The sequence below is a fragment of the Dufourea novaeangliae genome, unplaced genomic scaffold, assembly GCF_001272555.1.
Source record: "Dufourea novaeangliae isolate 0120121106 unplaced genomic scaffold, ASM127255v1 scaffold54, whole genome shotgun sequence".
Classification (NCBI taxonomy): Eukaryota; Metazoa; Arthropoda; class Insecta; order Hymenoptera; family Halictidae; genus Dufourea; species Dufourea novaeangliae.
In genome coordinates, this window is record NW_015373944.1 from 2,108,285 (window position 1) to 2,133,099 (window position 24,815).

The 24,815-nt window shown below is 41.9% G+C and overlaps 1 protein-coding gene across 1 annotated transcript; it reads left to right on the top strand.

The window, feature by feature from the left end:
- LOC107185969 (ribosomal protein S6 kinase alpha-5) lies at nucleotides 1-23,604 on the top strand. The gene is made up of 6 exons (XM_015573746.1): nucleotides 1-196; nucleotides 17,700-17,774; nucleotides 18,361-18,579; nucleotides 19,494-19,609; nucleotides 20,536-20,736; nucleotides 21,276-23,604. Exons 1-6 carry the CDS (start codon nucleotides 1-3, stop codon nucleotides 23,268-23,270), a joined length of 2,802 nt encoding a protein of 933 aa, XP_015429232.1. The 3' UTR covers nucleotides 23,271-23,604.
- Nucleotides 23,605-24,815: the final 1,211 nt, after the last annotated feature.

Here is a 24,815-nt window from a genome sequence, read left to right on the forward strand (position 1 = left end):
ATGAAGAATCCGGAGCACGAGAGCGGCTACTTCGAGGACGGTAGCGACGTCGAGATCACCGTCGAGGAAACGACCGTCGCCGAGGAAAGGAAGTACGGTTCGGCCTGTTACGGCCTAGCGAAGGCCATCCACAGCCTCGACGTCAGGGACTCCAGCGAGCCAGTTTCCGATGACTACGAGGACAGATTCAATAGAGGTACGGACACTCCGCGTTGATTTGCCCGAATAACGTTCTTATCCGATATACAAGGTTGTCTCGGCTAACTTGATCACCTCGAATAATGACTTAACGGTACACTTCATGAAAGTTCTGAGGCTTGGAACTTATATGGCAGCAAGGGGTACTATTGTATAAGGTACGTCCTTTTTTTGTGGGTGGAGATATTTTAGAGATATCAAGGTCATTTTGATTCTTTTTTTTTTTACGGAATGACCTATTTTTTGTACCATGGATCGATGGAGTATCAAATTCTGAGTAAAAATGTGTTGAACTGCATACGTCCTAAACATAATAGTTAACGAGATACTTGGACAATAATCACTATATTGAAATCGCTCTATCGAACTTGAGGGGCATCAGTTCGAGCATCTATAGCTTTCAGATAGTAGGTACGTATTAAAAATTATTTTGTAAATGTCCCGTTAACTATTAGGTTTAGAACGTATGAAGGTCAACACATTTTTATTCAGAATTTTGGTACTCTGTCGTTTTATAGTACAAAAAATACGTCATTCCGTTAAAAATAATGAAGATGTCCTTTAAATCTCTGAAATGCCTCCACCCATGAAGAAAACACATACCTTATCAGATGTGTCCCTTGATGCCATTCAAGTTCTACGCCTCAACATTTTCATAAAGTGAGGTGATCAAACTAACTCAGACACCCTGTATAATAACTAGCTGTTCGATGTTTTAAAAATATGAATTGTAATCCGTTATACTTTTAAATAGCGGTATTCAGCTATAGACTTTTGAAAATTGTACGCGGTATTCAGCTAAGCGTTGTTTCGCCTGAAAACCGCCGGCTGCAAATGTGTTAAGTTGTTCGGAAGAATGTTGTCGTTGAATACAACTAATGTTGATCGGGTATAGCAGTTTGACAAACGGTTTCGAAAGCAAATGGGCGCGACTGCGAACGCGTTAATAATAGTACCGTTGGATAGAAAGAAAGGGATAATTAATATTTGCGACACAAATACATGTAGCATTTCTTATTCGGGGGTCGTTAGTTATAAAACCGGCACGCCAAAGGGCGGAGCTAATTACTCATAAGCTGGCTCGACGAATACGCTGAAGGTCGAACCACAAATGCGACGAGTTACCGAATCCCCTATCGGACAACTTGGTTTCAAATGGTTCTATATGTATACACAACCGTATATTTTCCGGGCGTACGCCTTTTGTCCGTAATATCTTGAGGGGGATAATGAGTCACGCCGTAGACCCGTGGTAACGTCACGTTGAACCCCTATGCAGGTAGCACAAACGTGGGGCAATAAAGCGACCTTCGGTATACACTTGAATACCTATAGAGATCGTTATTCACTCATTGATGGTCGGTAACGAGTCATTCTGAACCGAATGTCTCAACTACACTAATGATTTACGCATTATCGTAAACATTAGGATGTCCCAGAAAGTATCGAAGGAGCTGCAAGCTGACGATGGAACTTGAGAACAATAATCTGAAAATATCAGACAAAACACATTCTGTCTTCTAAAGTTTTCACGTAGTACTTTCGACTGTAACTTCGTATGATTAACAATCGTGGTTCATGATTGTTAATACTAGTGACCTACCAGCCTCGAATGTATACTAAGTTAAATTGTGTAATATATTAATATGTGCAATATATAATGGAAGATAGCTTAGTATACTACAATATAAAGTGTATAAAAAATTGGAGGTAAACATAAATTCCGACGAAAGTATCTCGGTAATTGTAAATTAAAAAATCTGAAATTCGTCATTTTTAAAGGTTCAGTAGGTCTAGTGTTAATTAAATTATCTTGTACCAATATTACGAACCGAATGCCCAGTCGAGTTATTATTAATTATTTCGGTTCATTTATGTTTGTCTTGGTTGAAGGGCGTCGTAAACGTTCTGCAGAAAAGAGACGCGAATGTTTTACTACTTGATCGACCGCCAAACACCGAAGACTTCCGTTGCTACTCCGCGGTCCTTCGAAAATTCTGAGGCACGCGCGAGCGAGCGCTCGTGGCTGCGCTACATTGCGCAATGCTCGTTTCAAGTGCCATCGCACTTAACATCCGTCGCGACAAAGCCGAGCGTTAGATGGGTACTTATTCCTTCGGGTAAACTATTATCGAAATCGTTGCAACGCCGGTGTTGTTTCAACTGCTACGAGGAAACTCGACTCGACGCGTTCGCCATTCAGATTAAGACGTTGGATTGATTTGACGCGTCCGTTCACGTACCTCGAGCATCGCTCGACACCTCGTCGATTTTTCATCAGGCATCGTTCACCTTCCACGCTGCTCTTTTCGTATCCCCGGACATAAAGATACTTTCGATTCCACGGTATGTGACTCCGTTTTGTACAACTCAGCACATTATGTCAAGTGTACCCAGACCTGGGCACTTCTGAAATGATATTTGAAATATCATTTCAAACAACATGTTATTTTGTTATCTAATCGTCCGAAATAATTCTTAGAAATAATTGTGAAATTGTTCTTTGAAATTATATCGGGTGACTAGATCTGAGTTTGGTTTATTGACATTTTTCGGAAGAGTAGTACCTCCCTTCCATTTTCCACACTGGTGGAACGATTATTTTCTTTCGTGACAATATTAAATGGGCCCGAGCAAAAATCACTCACGGACGAGCTTTTTGAAGGGCAGATTCTGCTTGAAGCAAATTGTCGTGCCTAATAGGTTGATTTTACGGAAAAATTTTGTAACAGTATTTAAATAATCCAGCCTCTTTGCAATATACGTGTCACTCATATTTGGGTGACATGGCGGTTAAACTGTTGAATCGCAATACAGTTAAAGATCAATAAGTGGATTGCACGTTAGTAGAGCTAATAAATACATAATGCGTGAGTCCTGGTCGTCGAGTAAGCTGTGCAAGGGTGAACCTTTTACACTCGAGAGGCGACTCTCAGTCGCCATATAATTTAACGTAGTAACTCGAGTAACAAGTGGGAATTGACAGCAACCTTGTAGAGTACAACCTAAAGATCACAGCAAAAACAATTAAAAGATATGGAACTCGAATATCATACTTGCAAACATATACTGAAATTAAAAATAAAAAACATGTATTAAACATTGAAATTTTGGGAAAAGAATATATTATTGCTTTACATTTTAGAAGATTTCGTCGAGTTACTAATCTTTTATTGGTAAAACAAGCTTCGAATTGTTAGCTTTCCTTATCTGAACTAGCTTCGAGTGCAAACGATTAAAGTCGAGCCAACGATTTACGCGTGTCTGGAATTCGTGTTTCATGGTGCCGCAAGTAAAATCGGTACTCAATGAAAAAAAGAGAGAAAGATAGACTGGTTTCGGGTTGTTCGGTAACGGCCCCCTCCTCCTCCCGTGGTAACAGTTGCATTATCCGCGTCTCGGGTTTCTTTTCCGTTGCGCGTATGCTGCGCAAGTAAGTGTCCTTCGGACACCCGATGCACCGAACAACTGGCGGTCCCGCAAAACTGGACCCAATTATATGCACCGCTTCTCTCGCTTCTTTCTCCCGGGGGATCAACCGTACCGGAGAAGAATGCGGATGAGAAAGCACCACATGGCCTTAAGAGAGACATACACATTGCACAGATCGATGTCCCTTCGTGTGTGCGTACGTACAAACCGCGAGCAAAGAGAGAAGGAGAGAGAAAGAAAAAAACGAAGAGAAGCGAAACACGCACGATAAAAACCACACAGTGCGGTGAGCTGCGAGAATCCTCGAGTTTCTTACGCGAACAGGCAACTTTAGCGACCTGGGGATCTAGACCTCTGGAATATCTATTCGGTTCGAGTCATTCTACGAAACCCCCGTGGCTCAAAAGCACACCTGGTATTGTTTCTGATGATTATTTGTCATTTGACGACTTTATTAGAATCGAGTTTTTTTATGGCGGAAGACTTCGTAAGACGTGTCATCATCCTTAATTCCTTTATTGTTAATCATTCGAGTGCTATGGAAGTATAGGGGAAGGTGGACGAATTTGGACCATCACCTAAATTGGACTACTACTGTAGACTTACCGTTATTTAAGCAATTTTCACCGTATGATAGAAAGTGTGTGTATGATAGTGGTGATTGCATTAACCTAATTTATTATATAAGCAACATCTATCATACGGATATATGTAATTGCTTACACAGGACAAGTTACATTAGCGGTCCGACCGAGGCGATGGTCGGCCACGGAATATTGCATATGTATGTAACTGGTGCTTGCCTGAAACTGTATAAAAAAACCTTTTTAAAATTAAAATCAACGTTTCAGACAAAAATGGTTTATTCTTTTGCGGAGATTAATGATCTGTTAAAAAAAAATATAGCTATCCATTTAAATAAACGAAATTGACTTTCAAATGACCTTCAAAACGTTCACCGGATTAAAACCAAATATTGTAATTCTTTTTTCTCTTCAAAACCAAACAACTTTTGTCTAGAATACTTTTTTATGAAATGATTTGTTTTGGTGATATTTCCATGTGTCAACTTAAATGCCGCACCCTGTATATTTAATAGTCAGCTCCGATAACCAGGGAAAAGATGAAAACACCTGGATCGTTTCTCCATGTTCAGTCGCGCAACGTTGTTGCTCTCCTGGCGTGTGTGGTCCTCTATATTCCTTGTTTTTTTTTTGTTCTGTTTGCTACCTCCACGCTCGTTGCATCTGCGTGTCTCGATGCAGAGAGAGACACAGTGTGCACCTTCGGACACGTAATACGCGAGCGTATTATGTCATACCTCAGCGAAGCTATGCTTCCCCTGGCTACAAATATGCCCGCTGTATCGTGGCCCGTGCGTCTCCGTATGTTTGTTTTCCGCGCAAACAACACGGAAATACCACGACGCAATTTTAAATGGAATTTCGATCGGCTCGATTCAGGAATCGAAGACATACTTGAACACCGCATGCACGAGTGTAAGAATTGAGATTATATTTCAACGGTAGGCAAACTGCGGCTCCCAAAGCTATTAATAAAGTTTTTTGTACACAACTCTGAATACGTTGCCGTTTTATTAAGCGAAACAAATAAAGTCTCAGTATCAGGGACACTAGCAGTAATTTGGGACATTTATCCTAGCTTAAAATCATTTTAATCAACAAAGTGAAATCGTACGAAGTAACATTTGTACCGTATTCTTTCCAAACCCCAAACAAAAATAAAATCGTATTACAGTTTCTCGCGTTGCGGCCGCGACCATATCGCATTTCGTCTTGCGGACCACATGGAATTAATCTGGCGGAACCGTTTCCCTTGGCGGCTCGCTTGTTCACAATTAATACTACCCGAACGGAATGGATTAATATCGCGAATTGATCTATTCGCGATTCTCTGGAAACCTTGGACGGTTATATCCACGATCACGTTTCCCAAACGTGAGTAACGATCGCGAAACGCCCCCGTTGTATCTCTGCTGAATGCCCATTGAACGCCGATGCCTTTGGTGCCTCTGTGTGCGTGTTGTTGATATTGATTTGTTGCGAATATATATTTAGACACCGCGTGCGAACTTACCTTGGAACGAGTTATTTATCCTTCGGCGTGTTTTCCCACTGTCGGGCCGCATCGAGCACGCGCGTACGGAAACGCGCGTAAAGTACCTTACCTACTACACCGAAACGCTGTTTTTATCATCAACGCCAGACGTGCAACCCTGGTTCGCTTATTGGGGGAGGAGGGACACTGTCATTATCGCGTGGAACAATTCAACGGACAACTGCAGTAAAGAATATACAGGATGCCCCAAAGTAGGTGTAAGTCCTTGAAGGGGGTGATTCCTGGCGAGATTTGAAACAACTTTTTCCTTAGCGAAAAAGTTCTCCAAGACTTTGTTAACGAGATATTGACGAAAAACCCCGACCAATCAGAGCGCGAGTCTGCCGGTTAATCTTCTGCGGTAGCGCGTAGCCAATGCTACTGCAGGAACTCAGCCTCCAGACTCGTGATTTGATCGGTCGGGGTTTTTCGTTAATATCTCATTAACAAAGCCTCGCAGAACTTTTTCGCTAAGGAAAAAGTTGTTTCAAATCTCCCCTGGAATCACCCTTTTCAAGGACGTACACGTATTTTAGAACACCCTGTATAGTATAACAAACATACGAATAAAAGTAATTACCAGGTGTGTGACAAACAGGATAAAGTACATTTCACCATTGATCCCTTTAGATTTTTCCACTTGCCTCGACTGAAAGTCGAAACAAAATAAAGAGACAATAGGTGCGGAAAATTGAAGGCCATATCAGGATTAGCACAAGTGTCATCTGACAATAGGACTGTCCCAAGTGATCCGTGGTGTCGTTAAATTTTATCGACGATTTTCCACCCAAAAGACATGCCAAGTCTCTTCTAGCCGAAAGAGATAAGGTGGGAACCGGTTTCAACGGGATTTCACCAATCGTCTGTTGTATTGTACATTCGTGCATCGGGTATTATAGTTATTTTACCTGCTGTTTGCTTTACGCGATAACAATCGTTCGCCTCGGTGTTACCTCGTTATTATTTATGCTCTTGTGTGCCCCCTTCTCCCTCTCCCTGCGACCTTGGATTCGACTGTACCGGTGTATAGTCGCGAACGATGTCGCCCCGTGCTTGCCGTTTCGCTAACGCCTTCTGTTGTTTTTTCTTTTTCTTTCCTTTGTTATGACTTAATTACCCGGAGACGATGATAGTTGCGTACCACGGCGAAACTTTGCCCGGCACGTGTACCGCCGGTACACGTGTACACACGAGTTTACCTGGATGACGGGAGGGGCAGGGGAGATGGGTGGAATGCGCGTGTAACGTAACCCAGTACCGTACCAAATAACGGTCGCGCCACGGTAAACCGACCGTGGATTGCCCGTTTTCACTGTTTTCACAAAGGGCGCGCTACGACCGATTCTCTGTACACACATTTCAAATTACATTAGGTCGTACCGGAAGTTCCTTCTTGTTTTATTTGAAATCTTATGAAAGATTAATTATACGTATCTTCTGGGAGGCAATAAGGAAAAAAAAGTTTTTGTTTTTTCCGCTTACATACTTGCAATTTTTTTGTCCATTTAAGTATTTTGAAGTAGTTTAAAATATGAATTATTCAAATTAAATTGATAAGATTGATAAAAAGTATAAAGGCCCATATGGAGTGCCAGCTAGATACGATACCAAACGCGGAAGTAACCTTAAGTGTGATTTTTAAGTTCACCCGTAGTTTGCCGGCTGTTGTGATGTGTTTACAGAAACAGGAGGTAAGCGGTTGTCCCATGCAAACGCATACATTGTCAAGAACGTGCGCATAAAAACGAAATTCAGTGTTCTAGTAGGAGCAGTTTTTCGCGAATATCTCGGAAACTAAGAAAGACCGCCTATTATATGTATAGGGATAAGTTGTTCAGAATGATGGCCTTGATAACATATTTCAAGGACATTGAAATCGATGCTGAAGACCATGTTTTCAATAATTACCATAACTGTTTTCTTCTTCCTAAATACGTGAATAACTAATAATATATGCCTCATGCCAGTAATCAATTGGTAAGAGTCTCTTCCCCTACGCCACTTTGTCCCCTAGTGGAAACCGAGGTACATGTATTTGTTTGTAAATCAAACTTCCAATGTAATAATAAGATTTCTTGTTCTCGATTTTTTATACGTTATGTTTGATTAAGTAAAATAAATAAAGCGGCAGTATTAGGGACACTGATATTAACTGGGACATTTACCCTACTTCTGGTCTCATGGAATTATTCGATTTCCAATCGCTAACGTCAACCAAGTCAACATCACTGTATTCGTTTAACAGTAAAAATTTAACTAGTCAACGTGTTACTGTGTTGTTTTTTCCCATAGGATCGCGACATTCACAGTAACCTAGGCTCGTCGTTGACAACGCATCGTTTAAGAATTTCACGTTCCACTCGCAACATTTCATGAATTCACAGACAGAAATCGTGACCTTTCCGTGTTCCATTGGCGTCGTACCGTTAGACACTTCTGATGGTGAGTGTCATTGATTTGATTGATCACCGAGTAATGGTAATGAAGCCTTCCTATCGCGTGGAACGTCCCAGAAATAGTATTCTTTGCGTGGTTTCTAGTCTGTTTTGAATATTTAATTGACCCAGCTCGAAATTCTAACGCTCGTAGAGTTTTTGTTTCTGTAAACCGTGCGACTTCCACGAGAAATCGACAAAAAATCGTTCACCTTTGAACCGAAAGCTGTTTTTCCCCCAGATAAACGACCGTCTCTTACACGTGTCGCATATCAATTAACGCTGATACACGCCGAGACCGTTCAATTGCGGTGCATAATGAATCTTCTCTCTCCTTTGTGTCTTTTTTTGTCGATCGTTAATCACTCGCGGTTTTCGTCGACTAGCATACATTGGACAGTTCTGTCTTTTTTTTTTTTTCAGAATCCCCGTAATCAGTGTTGTAACGCCTTATCGATTGCCTCTTCTAAGTTTTGCCCCCTTTTTTTTTCTTCGCGATATATCGACTTGCTGCGGTTATCACGAGAGAATATCCATTCGGAGAAAATAAGCGTGTTTATGGGCCAATTATGTTTATCTCTGTGTTTCCATGAAAGTAGTACCAACGAGAGAGATCAAAATGCTACGTATCGCTGGAATTCAGCCGGGATACGTTAACGCCGATTTATTCTGGTTCTTTCTTGGTACACGCTGAATCATCGTGTACCTCAATTGTCTCGAATTTCATTGACACTTTGACTGCTACGTCACCCAAACATGTGCATTGCAAAGAGGTTGGATTATTTAAATACCGTTAGAAAATTTTGCGTAAAATTGATATCACTATAGTTTAAATATAGTTTAAAACAAGGTCAACACTATTTCTATTAACTAAACGTATATACTTTCGAAATACAGTAATGTCTCGATGAGTGCGACGTACTCGGGTCCGCTTCGGAGCATTCACAGCAAGGCAGATAGGTTTTCAGTCCCTCATAACTTTGTTTTTTACCCGAAGCCAAACCTCTGTTTAGCTTCTGTTTACTCTGTTTTGATTGATTCCACTGGGGAATCTCCCCAGTAGTGGGAATAAAGCCTGTGTGTCTGGTTACGCACGACCTTTTTCACTGTGGCAGTCAACGTGTTAGATCTTTTAGATATCGAAGTTCCACAAATCTGTATGAAGACCGAGGGGGAGTCACTAGGTTCCTCCATGGATTTTTCTGAAATTTTGCTTTCTAGTAATACCCAAAATATTTAAAACAACACTGAGGTATATATCGAACATTTTTATTTCGTAATTTTCAATATTATCCATCGTCTCACATTGTCTTGCAGTATAAATTCCGTATTGCTACTATTTTCACGGTCGAATTAGTTTTCATATCTGATTTCATCGTCAGAGTGCTGATAATTCACCGAATTTTATTTCTGCATGAACGACTAATCTTCGACGGCAAATTGCAACAAATGGAATATCATAAAAATCTCCGTTAACACCGAAGGAAGGTCGTTATTCGAGGTGATCAAGTTAGCTGAGACACCTCGTATATCGTTCGAGTCACGGGGAATTGGATTACGTGTTCCCACCACGTGTCACCGAGAACCGCGGCTGAAAGTTTGCAGATAAAACTCGAAATACCCGTTCGCCCGTGAAAAGCGGCCTCTTCTTTCGTCGGTTCCGTCAGTTTCACCTTTTACTTTTGTAAAAGTACCCTAACTCCCACCCCCTTTCCTTGTCTACGTCATCTGTCCTCGTCTATCTCGTCTCGTTCGAGCTTCCTTTGTTCAAAGGAGGATCCTTTCGAAAGCTCTCGACGCCGTTCAGTGAAAAATTCACTCGACCGTGGACTAGAGCTATTTTTCCTGGCCATTCCCTATAAGTCGCGAACGGGATCGAGCGAGAGACAGGATTTTCGTTGCTGATTTCTGTTTCAACCCTTCGAAGTGTAAACCTCCTCGCACTTTGCACTACGTCCCTTGCCTGCTTTTCCCCCAGAAGTATGTTAATTCGTGCCACGAACTGCTTTTTATACGAGTAAACATCTCGATTTAGAAGCTAGAGGCTCCATACACGACGAATTCTTGAAATTGTGAAACTATATTCTGAAATTACAAATCCAGAGAATGAGAAAGAGGGGGGGTAAACGGAGGCGCTAAATATAGTTTACCGACGAGAAATCCACGCGGGGCTTATTTGTTGAGAAGCGTTTTGTCTTAATTGACCGACTCGCCCCGTGTCTGAAAATACATTCCTCCGCCGAGCTTTGCTCGGCTTCGAAGAGTCTGTCGCGCTGTGTATGTGTGTGATGGGGAACCTGTTGTACCTTGGGTACATTTTTTGTTTCTATTTTTTTTTTCAAAGATCTTAAATAATTTACGCACTTATAGATTGTATATAGTTTACTGGTTAATAATTATAAAATACATTTTATTAGAATTATAAATGATTAAAGAAAAAGCGGTAATTATGTCCATGGTACAACACCCTTTGTGTACCTCGGACCTAGTACTTGTTTTTGTTAATTAATTTTTTGCTTTACAATACTACTTATAATATACAAAGTATTAGGGTTATTTAAATCTCTACTGTTATAATAATTTTAATACCTTTTGTACAACTATATCCGAAGTACAACAGGTTTCCCTAGAATGATCTTGTTGGATTCTCTTGTACCGAGTGATTCTATGTGCTGGAATGTTTCTGAAACGTGGAGTGAAGATTTTTTTCATAGGGGGCTTTGTTTTCGAGAAGATTGAGGTTGAATGTTTCGTTGCATATACACAGAGGATTCACACGTGCAAAGCTGTGTTGGATATGGCGAGGCTGACGTGTCTGTGCATTACTCACCGATTCTACTTATTCTGAACGGTACTGAACATCGTACACAAGACACACGTGTATCAAATATCGAAATTCGAGTTTCGTTGACTTGATTATCCTTATTTAATTTGTACAAAAATTATCGTACCGGGTGTTCCTTTGAAATTTAGAAAATTGTAGGATACGTACACATTATATGGAGATAAGTTAGCCGTTCTCCTCGTCTATCAGCGAACGAAAACATGTTGTGTGCCGTTTATAAGTACTTCCTAGATATTAGAATCTCTAACAAAAAACAAAGAAAAGATGAAAATACCGTTGAGACACAAGATATCAGTGTAATTACAATATTTTTCCCTTCGTAAAAGCAACCATTTCCTTGAACAGTGTCGCGGTACCATTAAAAGCAAGAATGATACATTCGGTATAGTCTAGATGAAAGAAACATCCTGTATATTAGGTAAGTAGATTCGGACGGCCTTTGGACGTTGACGATAAGGAATTACTGCTTTCGGAACTCGGAATACATCGTAGAACGTCGTTTATTCCGAGAGAAAATGACGCGCACGAGACGTTAGGTATGAAGAAACGATGCATCCGTCGAATTATATATTAAGAATTTTTTTTCCAACGTTCTGTGTACTGACCTTTTGCATTAGGATAGCGGTGGTGGGGAAAAAAATGGCTCTACGAACTTATGTAACCAATTATCCGGTGTCGCCATAACAACATTTCTCGAGCTTCTCTGTCCACGTTTTTACAGCGGATCGGATGCTTTCGATTAAACGAAAATTAATTGTAACACGAGAACCAATCGAAACGCGTTGAAAATCCACTGGTCGTTGTTCGTAATATAACGTTAAGACGTCGCGAGAATATTTACCACGAGACGTGTCAAGTGGGTGTCGAAGAATTGCAAATCACTCTCGGCACGAAATTCTGGGGAAAGTGATCTGGATTGGCGGTGCGGGGAGGGTGGTTGAAGAGTAACAAGCGCATAAAAAATTGAACCGGTGAACCGACCGACTACTTTCTTTCGCTCGACGAAAGCCCCGAGACTACACGTGCATTTACTGTTCCACGATCGTGTTCGTTCTCTTATTAGATTATTTCAAACACTCCGGGCGATGTTAAAGAAGTTAAAGAAGATGTTAACGAATATGTACATGCAAGGCTGGCACAGATGGTTGAATATTCTTTTAGTTACATACCCCAGCGTGAAACACCTTTTTTGCTCACGGGCTGCACATAAATCCTTATAACAATAATATTTATGCATTTGTCGTGAAAATACAAATTTTTGCATTCAATTCAATTGTACAATAAAGTGTGCTCAAAGTTTCGAAGAGATTAGTTTAATATTTTCTTCACAATAAATTTCTAAGAATATGTTCCTATTTTTCTGTGTACACCAAAATCCCCTCTTAATAATCATTTTATATTTTCACATTGATCCCCCCTCCCCCATCTGGACCGAAACAGACTGCAACGGCATCGGCAGTATAAAGCAAGAAACAAGAACGGGGGAACGTTCTGTGCCATTTTTCCGCTTCCGTGTTACGGAGAACATATCGGTGTAAATTGTTTATCGGAAATAATCTGTGAAATGCTCGTCCGGCACAGTAGCGGGATAATGGTACGTGGATATGTGTGTATACGTGTAAGTGGATAAATAACTATACCAGCGTAATTAATAGTCGGCCGTACACGTGACGTAATAACGGCGTTGCTTAACATTTTCAATGGCGGTTAGATCGTTCTGTATCGTTTATTGCCCAACGCCGAGCGCTCGAAACATGCCAGACGAGGCGATACGTCGAATTTGTACGGATGTGTTTTAGTTTGAATATTCATTGGCAGCTGTTACCAAGCAAATCAATTGCTCGCGGAGTCGCGGCTGTTTGCTCCGGCTGTTTGCGTGCAGACGACTAAAACAACGTTCCCAGTACGATCGGTTTGACGCCAGAAAAAGAAAAAAGTGTCACACATCACACGTCAGGTTTTGTATTCACGATCGAGTTACGACCGATTTTGTAATCGTTTCTCGATTTTCCAATCCGATAGATCAACCAGTCACCAATTTTCGGCCGTACAAGCTTCATAATAGTCGTATCGATGTTCGATCGCGTAACTTTCTCTATACATTGATTTTCAATCGTACAAGTTCCGAATCACCGCAATATTCAGTCACTGGTGCGCTCTTCTAATCACCTAGATTGTCTCTACCACATTGATTTCTAAGTCGCAGGAAAACTTTCAGCTACCTTGCTTTACAGTAAAATCGGTGTCCAACCAAACTGGTTGTAAGTTTCACGTATTTATAGACACATTGATTTTCACCTCATGCAGGTTTCTACCCGACAATAGACTACGGTCGTGCAGGTTTCCTAGTCACACATCGAGTTACACGGTTTCCAGTCACCTAATTGTACAGATTGTGGCTCGTTCATGTTACGTTGACTCTCAGTTACCGACAATAGGCCAATAACACTGTTCAACAAATTTTAACATTTTGTCGTTTTTGTAAGCATCCAATAGGCGTTTCTGATAGATCTTCATGAGCTGAATACGAATCGGCAAACCGTTTTTTCCCAACACGTCTAGTTTGTGAAAAAATCTATTTTTTTTTTTCAATTTTAATTTTTGAAATTCTAGAACTGTGTTGTGTTTTTACAGTAATAGTTATTCAGTTTACTTCGATACGAAATAATTCTCTGAACCCTTCCAAACAAAATGATATAAATTGTTATTATATCATGGACGTCTAAGTATGTTTAAATAATTTTCAAAGTGAAAAGGACACCGAAAACGCACCAATTTTTGCTGATATCCTTCAATTTTATTCAAAAACTAAGGGTCTGTCTAAGGAAGGTGTCAAGGATTTTTGCTTCTCTATTGAAGACAAAAAAGATTTTGTAACTTTCCTTGTTAACAGTGTAATTGTACCTTTCAATTCTCCGAAATTTTACAGTTTCATGAATTTTCAGTCGTTGAATAGTCCCACACAGTCTCATTAATTTTTCGCAGAGTCGATTTATCCGAATTATTATTCGTTAGACTCGCATCGGTCCATGATAGACGAGGCATAAACGACAGAAGTACAGCGTCGGTCACCGGTGACCGACACACTGGTGAACAGCGTGTCGTCGAAAACAAGAAACCCCCCCCCCCCTGGTGGATCGAATTTTGCGCCACGTCGGCTAAAAGGGTTTCCGCGTGTGAAATTAACACGCCGGGGGTCCTTCTCGCATGTCCCCGGCCCTGACTGCCAGCCGAGAATCCATGTCAAGGTAGTAAAAGCGACCACGACGAACGAACTCGAGTATCACAGACGTGAGCGCGCGCACACACCTCTACCTGCCCCTCTATGTATCTAGATTACAAACCGAGGGACTCGGCTGATTCGAATGTCTTAAGCAGCGTTTACACTAGGCAACTTTTGGTCGACCGACCGAATCGATCGACTTGAATTCGTCCGACTAAAAGGTTTTTCGACCAGACACTATTTATTAACCCTTTTCACTCCGAGCAATTTTTAATATGACCTATCAGCAACTCCGAGTAATTTTTAATATGACCTATCAGCAACTCCGAGTTATTTTTACTATGAGCAACCAGCTACTCCAGGACTATTTAATTTTAACATACAATTATACCTACATGCAATGTAACAGTAGAGGCCCCCATGGAAAAGTGAAGAATATTTTAATTTTTAAATGTATAAAAATACAAAGTTGCTTCGAAATTTCGCCGCAATGGCGACATCGGAGTGCAAAGGGTTAATATCTTGCACAACCTTTTCTCACGAATTTTACGATCCTTACAATACGAATTCTTATGACTCACTAACTAATGAGGATATATTTGTCGACATAAAGAGTGTACCATATCGCGGAAACGTCGTAGATAGTAATTTTCTTATACTTGTAAGAAAATTATTCGAAAACAGTTATGAAGAGTACCAAGGGGCTACGGTGGTCACCTACTACCACCAACAAGATAAACGCACTATAGATGAAGGCATGATCGTATACAGTAAATCCTCGATGAGTGTTTGAAGGCTCCTCGGCACTGGGCATTAAATATTTCATAAACAAATGGCCATAAGTTATTAAAACAAATATCATTGGCTTCAGAATTCCAAGCTCTATCATTGTGCCAAACCTCATTAAAAGTGCTGGGAAGCCTTCGAACACTTATCGAACCTATACTATATAATCATATTTCTTATTATTTTGTCATCATATGCTTAGAATAATGAAAATCCTCTTGTGACTCCCTGAAAACATCGTGTCTAATACTTTCCAGCAAAATTTCGGATAAAGTGAAAGTCAGACAAACGTGATTGCAAAACGAATGCCTCTTTCGCGGTTATGTGCTCTGGCTTTCGAGCCCCGACTCAAGTCTAGCACTGAAGCGTTGTGTAGGGCAAAGAAGTCAAACGAAACGACTGAATACATTCGATTCACGATTCCTCGAAGACATTCGATTCGATACGATGATACCGCTTTCGGGCAGAAACGACCGATGTATGTATCGGTATATTCGAACACACAATCTGCCATGGAGGGGAAGGTCTGTCGAAAGGTGGTGATTTGTCATGTACACATTTACCAGGATCGCGAAATATCGCGTGGAATGCCTGTTATTCGAGGTGTACCGTGCGCAAACCTCGATGCACCTGCGTGGTGCGCCCGCTAATGTCAGCAGGTGTTGGGGCACGAATGAGGTACCCCTCGAGCGCATAAATATGCACTGCGGCCCCGCAGCTGTGTATTTAAAATCGCAGCGACCAAGAGACCAACGCGATAAAGACCAACCGTCTTGTGTACAATTCCCGACCAGGAGGGCCCGTTTCTGATGGCTTTCAATCGTAATTAAATGCCTCCCCTCCTCCCCTAGAATTGAAAAAATTCTCTTACAATGTTATTACACATAATAAAACCCAATTTTTCTTACCTTTGATCGATAAACTCTCTTGAAATATGTGAACAAAAATTAGAGTTTTGTAAGTTTCTATTGTAACAATATTCAACACCTGAATTCCATTGAACGAAGAGAGACAACGGACAAAACTAATGTCTTATTTTATCGATAATCTTTTAAATGCACATTCAAATCTGCGCCATGTACCATCTATACAACACTGGAACAAACTATTATATATTCACAAACATATTCAAAATACCTGGCCATATGGTAACAGTGGAAACGAAAGGGTTAAAATTGAAGTCGGATAAATTGGATTCTTCCCTTGTGAGGAAGAATTTGTCAATTTCTCGTGTTGCCTGTTTTCTATGTAGCCTGTTCGAGTAAAGGTGGACTCTGGAATTTCACCTTGATTAGCTCGCGTGTTTAGTCATAGAATCGTTATTGTTTAGTTCATTTACCGCCCGTCCGGCACCGATTGCGGAAGCAATCATGGTTTTTTTGTCTCACAAGAGAGATCGAAAGTCCGGTTGAAGGCATTCAAATAGAAAGTCCAGTTAACAGTATTTCGATAAACGAGAGTGTCCCGATGAAAGTCTCTCTCGCTCGCTCGGTTTTTCCGCGAGGGTACCAGAAATAGACTTATCGTGTCAATTAAATGACCATTCCCCGTTTATCGGTTAATAATGTGCCCGATAGAATGGCACCCGGGTTCCCAAACAGAGTCTTTCTCTCGGAACTTTGCTCCCTTCTGGTGCTGGAATTGTTCCTGCTATACTGACCGTTTTAAGCAGATATTGTCACCTGAAACAATGCATGAAGCCTCTCGAACTGTTCAATTAGCTTCTGTTCTTTGTAACGTGAACCAAAAGAAATCTTTGATGTTTAGTGGCAGAAATCTGCGTGTATATTCTTTATTGGGAAAACGTAATAGGTAGAGTTCATTCCACGCGAAAGCGGACAGTTTTTGGAGTAATATTTCGGATTTTTTTGAAACTTCGATATGTCGTAGTCTTCAGTGATGTATAAACGTATCTCGAAGAATTTTTGAAAAGTTTTAGGACCGTTGACTTGACAACTGTTTGAAATGTAGTATTAACATTCTTTTCACTAAATCTGTTGAACTGACAAACTGGTCAAAATAAGCTTTGTAGGTGCTTGCAGAGAAGACATAAGAGTTACTTAATATATAAAAATAATTTTGAAGTGTCCATATTTCTTAAAACTGGTCCATAAAGAGGACAAATAGAACTGTATCTTTATTCTCTTTCAAAATTTTTAATCGTGCCCTGCTATTATGACATTGCATTTGTTTAAAGCAATTGCAAAACAAATGGTTAAAATATATTTTTCTGTAACTTTTATGTATCCGCTGTAAGCACCCACAAAGCTCATTTGGATCAGTTTCTTAGTGCAACAGTTACGATTTATTGAAAGAAGGTTGACACTATATTTCAAGTAGCTGTAAAATCAACAATTTAAAAAATGTTCCAAAATCCTTGGAGATACGATTATCTATCACTAAAGACTACACAACATATCCAAATTTGAACAAATTCCGAAATGTCACTAAAAAGTGTCCGATATCGCGTGGAATGACCCAATGGGAAGTCGAAATCACGCAAACAAATTTACGTTCGATCGAGTGTATGTTAGTCGATAGGATGACGATCTTAGAGTGTAATTTCTTGTTTTTAAATCATTTTCTGTATTTTGCGTTCGTGTTCACAACGTATAAACGGTAAACACGGAATAAATAACAAAGTGGTTTTGCTTGGTTACAGTGAACCTGGCTGACAGTGGAGGCCAGAGGGTAGACATGACGCACTTCGACTTGCTGAAGGTCCTCGGAACCGGAGGTAGGTGAACGAAGTCCATTCTGGAGAAATCGCCGAGCGTAAAACGAAACAGTTTTGTCTTGAATTATCCTGAGCGTTGCGTTCGAATAACATTTTCTTCGATTCCATCAACGATCACTTCCAAATAATTGTTATCGGTAACCAAAATAAAAATCTCGTCATCGATAATGGTTACGTGCAACCAAAAATAGTTTCTGTCATTGATAATGGTTATTCGTAACCACAAAAAAAACAATTTTGATTAGATATAGGTAATGGTTATTCGTAACCAGAACAGTTAAAAATCCATATTTTTTATTCACGTCACTTTATGAAAAATTTTTACGAGATTTATTAATTTTTTTTTTTTTTAAATATTTAAAATAATTGTTATTTCCGGTCTCTGTTCAGTAGTATTTACATTTTCATGTAGATCCTGTAGAATATTCTCGAGTAGCGCGAATACCATTCGAAAGATTCCGACGAAATACCATACACCCCCGGGATATTTCTTTCGTTTCGGTTTTTTATCCGTTATTTGAGCGCGACGCGCGGTATCCAAGCGAGCCGAGAAACGGAACAAGAAACAGGAATTGCTTTTGTGCAGCTTACGGAAAGGTGTTCCTGGTGCGAAAGAGGACTGGCACCGACGCTGGTCGTCTTTATGCCATGAAAGTCCTGAAGAAAGCGTCCATCGTGCAAAAGAAGAAGACGACGGAGCATACGAAGACGGAGCGACAAGTTCTGGAGGCCGTTCGAGACAGTCCTTTTTTAGTTACGTTGCATTACGCCTTTCAGACGGACGCGAAGCTCCACCTGATATTAGGTAAAACGCTTTCAAGAAACTCGCTTATAGATCCCGACCCGGTCGTTCGTTACAGTCGCGTTTCAGTGTTACCATTTTATCGAAATATCAAAGAAAAGAAAAAATAAATAAACACATCGGTAGACCGTGAATACTTATGCAGATTTAAATTCTTATCACCTGTTCGCTGAAATGAAAAAAAACATTCGTTTCGAAACTGGAAATTCATTATTTATCCAGCTTCGAGATTAAGTCGAAGCCAATCGAAGAATCCTGGCGACGTGATACACAAAGTCATCGGATTCACCTCTTTTGATTGGCCGCGGTTAACACTAGAACTACCAGCATTGAATGTATAATAAATTAAACTTCATAATATATTAATATATATACTATGTAATACAGTATAGCAATAATGTACCCCAAATAGCATATGACGCCTTGAAGACGCCCATTTTACGGCTGTTTTAGGTTTGAGGCGCATTTAAGCTATCTGTAAGGTGTCATATGCCATCTGGCTGGTGTAATATAAAATATAGAATAAATTAAAGGTAGTCATGAATATCGACGAAAGCATTCTTATGAATTTAGTAATTGTAAAATAACAAATCTGAATTCCGCCATTTTGACGGGTTTGGTAGTTCCTAGTGCGAAAGACGTTTCTTCGCCGTGTGTTCACGATATAACAAAATAAGCTCGTCGTATCCGATATCTTTTTGGAGTATCTTTGTTTCTTTTTCTTTTTTATTATTACTATTATTAATTTCCTCGTTTGAGGCTCGAGTATCCGAACAGCTATTTTAAGGATTCGCGAGACGACTGCGCAAATAACCGTCTCTATTGAGAGACGACGGGCGTGTCGTGTTTCCGAAGTGGTATCCGTCGTATACGCCGAAGAAAAGGTTAAACAACGAGAACCTCTGCTTAACTTCCAGATTATGTCAGCGGCGGGGAGTTGTTTACGCATTTATATCAACGGGAACACTTCACCGAGGACGAAGTGCGGATTTATATCGGTGAAGTTATTTTGGCGCTAGAGCATCTGCACAAAGTAAATCTCAAAATTTTTTCTTTCTCTCTCTCTCTCTCTCTCTCTCTCTCTCTCTTTCTGTCTTGGTTCGTGCTACACGCGAACTTTGTGTCGTGGGACACGCACTGCTCACGATCAGGGGGATCATAGGTAGAGATGGTGTGCAAAATTACTAACAGTGATTGATCACAGCGAATTGTGTCGTCGTTAAAATAAAATGTAGAGGTTATGAAACGCGTGCAAAGAACTGTTGTTATGTTCTTCACCAATCAGAAACGACCACGACAAAAACACTGTGAAAAAATCACCCTGATTGGGCATGAAAGTGATCGAAACATTCGTGAATAACAAGTAGCAGTTGACGCCATCTCTGACCATAGATGACGTGTCTCAGTAATGGCTAAAATGTTGATTCTTTGTTCTTTTAACGTTATACACAAGTACCCACTGTTACCCTGATTGTTTCGAGCGGTGCGCAGTTTGATGACCCTTGCGCTACTATATTGTACGTCCAATAACTGAGATCACTGAAAATGAATTCGCGCTCTCTGTTGCGAATGCGAAATTAAGATTTCCAAAATTATCATTGTTATCTGTCATATGCTTTTTATTGTTATCGCAATCTATTCAACTGGAATGCAAATATAATCGTGTGTAGTATACTGACCTTCCGTTTCACCTTGAACGTCATTTTTATTAATGCATCTCCGTTGAACGAGAAAACGTTTAGTTGAATCTATTTTTCCAGACATCCTATATATCTCCAAGGTCAAAGATTCCCGTAGTTCTCCCGTCTCGAGTAAACAGACCAGTGATCTCCAATGTTGTTGTTCCGATCGGTTTACCGTACTTTTTGTACATCCTCTAGAATCCGAAGGTCGCGGTTGAAACCGCTTGTTTTCCGTCGTGTGTGTCAAGATTGAAAACGACGCGCGTTTCTGTTTCAGCTGGGGATCATTTATCGGGACATCAAGCTGGAAAACATTCTGTTGGATCGCGAGGGCCACGTGGTGCTTACCGATTTCGGGCTGAGCAAAGAGTTTCTGCCGCACGAAAGGGACAGCAACGCTCGTGCCTACTCGTTTTGCGGAACTATCGAGTACATGGCACCGGAAGTGGTACGAGGGGGCTCCGCGGGCCACGATATTGTGAGTCAGGATGAATTTACGTCACGATCCCCTGTTCCCTGGCCATTCTTGGAACTTCGTTATCGCGCCTCGGGTCCTCGTCACTGTCAAACACGATGTTTATCGGGGTGTTGTTTATTCCGATAATCGGCTTAACCGCGATTTCGTGAACCGAAAATGCACGGAAACACGGCGCAGACATTTTTGTTTCTTCTTTTTTAATCTCCCGTCTTGTTTCCTTGGTAGAACCGCGGTACAAAGTTTCGTGTACTCGCGTTAACGAGAAGAATAGAAATATTCTCTCGGTCTAGAAATGATTTCGGGAACAAATGATAGAACTAGGAATTCTGATCCACCCTGTTGTGTATGTATCTAAGGATTGAAACTAGCATTTCCGTTTTGAAGCCGGATCGCATAATATTCCGAACTCGTCTGTATATTACACGCGGTAGTCAGGCCTCTGATCGTTGCTAATGTCCCCTCGTAAGTTCCAAGAAATGGAAACCGATAGGAATTCCTTCGAGAGCGGTTTCACCCGATACACGCGTACAATTTTTCAGGCGGTCGACTGGTGGAGTGTGGGCGTGCTTACGTACGAATTGTTGACCGGTGCGTCGCCTTTTACGGTCGAAGGAGAGAAGAACACGCAGCAGGACATCTCCCGAAGAATCTTGAAGACCGACCCACCGATACCCAGTCACCTAAGTTCGACGGTTCGGGACTTTATACTCCGCCTTCTAGTAAAAGATCCTCGGCAGAGGCTCGGCGGCGGGCCGGAGGACGCCAGAGAACTCAAAGAACATCCGTTCTTTAAGAGGGCACCGTCTCCATTTAGCTGGGGTTCTCTGGAGAGACGACAAATCACTCCACCGTTTGTTCCCCGCATCACCCACGAACTAGACACCAGCAATTTCTCCGACGAGTTCACTAAAATGATCGCTGCCGATAGTCCGGCTGTCGTTCCACCCAATTACGATAAAATCTTCCGGGGATACTCATACGTGGCGCCCTCGATACTGTTCGGGGAGAACGTGGTCAGTAAAGACATATTCAAAGAGGCCACGAAAGCCAGCACCGAGTCCCAGAGACCGTCCGCCTCGGATGTCCTCGCAGTCCGGTTCGAGGAATCGACCTTCTTCCAAACCTACGAACTCGATCCACGCGAGGAGGCGCTGGGTGACGGTAGTTTCTCCGTTTGTCGGAAGTGCAGACACCGGAAAACGTTGCAGGAGTTTGCCGTGAAGATTGTCAGTCGCAGAATCGACTGCGGAAGGGAGGCTAGTTTGTTGCGAACCTGTCAGGGACACTCGAACGTGGTCAAGCTGATCGAAGTCCATCAGGACAGAGCGCACACGTATTTAGTAATGGAATTGTTGTCCGGTGGCGAATTGCTACGGAGGCCGAGGCCGTTCACGGAGCAACAGGCGAACAGAATAATGCGACAGCTGGCGTCCGCCGTGCGGTTCATGCACTCCCGGGGCGTTGTACACAGAGACCTGAAACCCGAGAACATTGTGTTTGTCCACAGCGGGGCGGACTCACCGGTGAAGATCGTGGACTTCGGTTTCGCCAGGATAAAACGTGGCTGCGAGCCTTTGCACACACCCTGTTTCACGCTCCCCTACGCAGCCCCCGAAGTAGTGGCCAGACAGGGTTACGATCAAAGCTGCGACCTATGGAGTTTGGGCGCCATTTTGTACTCGATGTTATCCGGGAAGCCACTGTTTAGGACAGGCTCGCCGGATCTGGTTACCAGGATCAGAGCAGGGGAGATTGACTTCGACGGCGACTCGTGGAATCATGTCTCCAGCCTGGCGAAACAAGTCGCCAAGGGTTTGTTGACCGTCGATCCAAACAAAAGACTGACCGCGAGCGGCTTGGCGAATCATCCGTGGCTAGCCGAGTCGTCCAGTACTTCCGTCGACATGATCACACTCGACATCAGCACGAATGCCTGTTTCCTGGAGAAGCCGGATGGCTTCCGGTTGCGAGAGGTAGACGGGGCGCGACTGGCCCAGAGGAGGAAGCTGCACAAACGCTCCACATCCAGTTCCGTGTCCTCCTCCGCGTCCACTACATCCATTTCCGTATACTCCTCCCCGTCCACCACATCCTCAAGCCCCTCTGTACAACTGATACGACCTCCCAGCGCCGCGACGAATCTCGCCGCTTCCGCCTCGCCGGCGCAACCCAGCGCATTCGACTTCGGCGAGGACAAGGTGAATGAATATCTGAGCTCCTTGTCGTCGTCCTCCGACTCGAACTCGCCGAGGATCATGCAACAGGAGGCGCCCAAGAAACGGCGCAAACGCGACGGCGACGACGACGAGTCCAAGCCGAAACGGCACAAAAGACACGACGGGGACAGTGAGGTTTATAAGAGCAGGATCGGTCCGGTGACGAGGTCTAGGAAGAGAAAGTTGGAAGAACAGACTGTGAACAGTGCGGATGGCCAGTCCGAGTCTGAGGGATCGCAGACAGACTCAAGGGACGTCCATCGGAAACAGAAGGCCGGCAAACGGCCCAAACGACTCGCTACTATCATAGTGGAGTAGATCGTGTTCCCCATTTCGAATCGGTTCGGCAGTCTCGCACCTCGTGTCTCCTATATGCATTTGTCACGTGATGATGCTGTTGTAACGTTGCTGCCTTCGAAGCTCACGCGCGAGCGAACCATTGCGTCATTCCTATGTCCGGAACTTGGCCCAGGGAGACCATTTTAGCATTTCGTGCGCGTTCGTCCGGTGTTCCGTTACGAAAACACGCTTCCGTTTGGACGATCGATATTCCCATACTAATGGGTATATGGATTACTTAGGGTACATACTATTGCACCTTGGTACATAATGTAAAAGAAGGATGACCACAGGTTTTGAATAGATATATTGCCAAATTTGTACTTTAAAAATTCTCATGAATTGGGATAACTTTTATACGAAATAATCTTTACGACGCGTAACGAGCATCTGACAACTGACTGTATACTTTTCCTTACAGTCTTGTATTACTTCTTTCTTAATACTATCTATCGTACAAATCTACTATGTTTTTATAATTTTGAGAATTATATTTAGAAAGCAATTTTTTAACCATTCGTAGAAAGAACACAATATTGACGACGAACTCGTACTCGATTTGCGATGGGCTCTCTGCACGACAGTGTTCCTTATCGCAATCTTTAAATTATTGTAGATACGTTTAATTTTATGCCATGCTTAGGGCAACGTATGTTGAGCGGAGCTGCGGAAAATAGTATTCAAAGTAGAAATCAAAACAACACCCTAACCCAGACCTTCTGAAATATATTTTCTGTTTTACGCGTGATATTGTTATCACGGCGTACGTGAGACACGTGTTGGTTATATCTAACAAACTTCATTTATCCCCTCGAACGGGACAAACTACGTGCAATGAAAACCGCCTTTTCACTTTTGTAGTTCGACTATGTCGTTGATGATCGAAGTGAATAGCGTTCAATTCTAGTTGCTCAAAAATAGAACACAATGTTAATCAACGTCCAAAAATGCGATTTGTTTCACTTAAAGTAAATGGACTTGGGGAACAGAATTTATACTGAACCTTGTAACTTCAGTATTCACTGGTCGAATATATTTCAAACAGAGTCCAAATTATGCCAAAGATTTACCCAACATAATTCTCCGATTAGAAAGATATCGTTCTTGATGATTACTATCGTCCAGTCAGCTCATCCGCGTCGATACTAGGCGTACGTGTATATAATACTATATTCTCCTAAAAACGAGTTGTTATTACGGGGGAACATCAATGAATTCGTTATCCGACGTTTAACGCACTAGAGCCTCCTTCTCGCTGTTGATTCCTTTTTCTCACATTGTTGTCTGTGATGAACCGTAAACGTTGAAGCGATTCATCGTTTCCCCGGGGCGTGGTTCCGAACGTCCGAATCGCCGTATACCCCCCCCCCCTTCTTGCCCTCCCCCCTGTCGTTACGTGATAAAGATAGAGAAGAAAAGAAGACAGAAACGGAAGTGGAAGCCACGGAGAACAAAGCGGAACGCGCGCGCGACATCCTCTCCCGAGCGAAACTTGGAAAAGTCTTTCGCGAAACTGCCCGAAAT

What these genes read in the sequence shown, in the direction of transcription:
- LOC107185969 (XM_015573746.1), top strand. Translation starts at nt 1, where the DNA reads ATGAAGAATCCGGAGCACGAGAGCGGCTACTTCGAGGACGGTAGCGAC. An exon ending in CGAGGACAGATTCAATAGAG is followed by an intron (nt 197 to 17,699) that starts GTACGGACACTC and finishes GCTTGGTTACAG; the next exon opens with TGAACCTGGCTGACAGTGGA. An exon ending in GCTCCGCGGGCCACGATATT is followed by an intron (nt 20,737 to 21,275) that starts GTGAGTCAGGAT and finishes ACAATTTTTCAG; the next exon opens with GCGGTCGACTGGTGGAGTGT.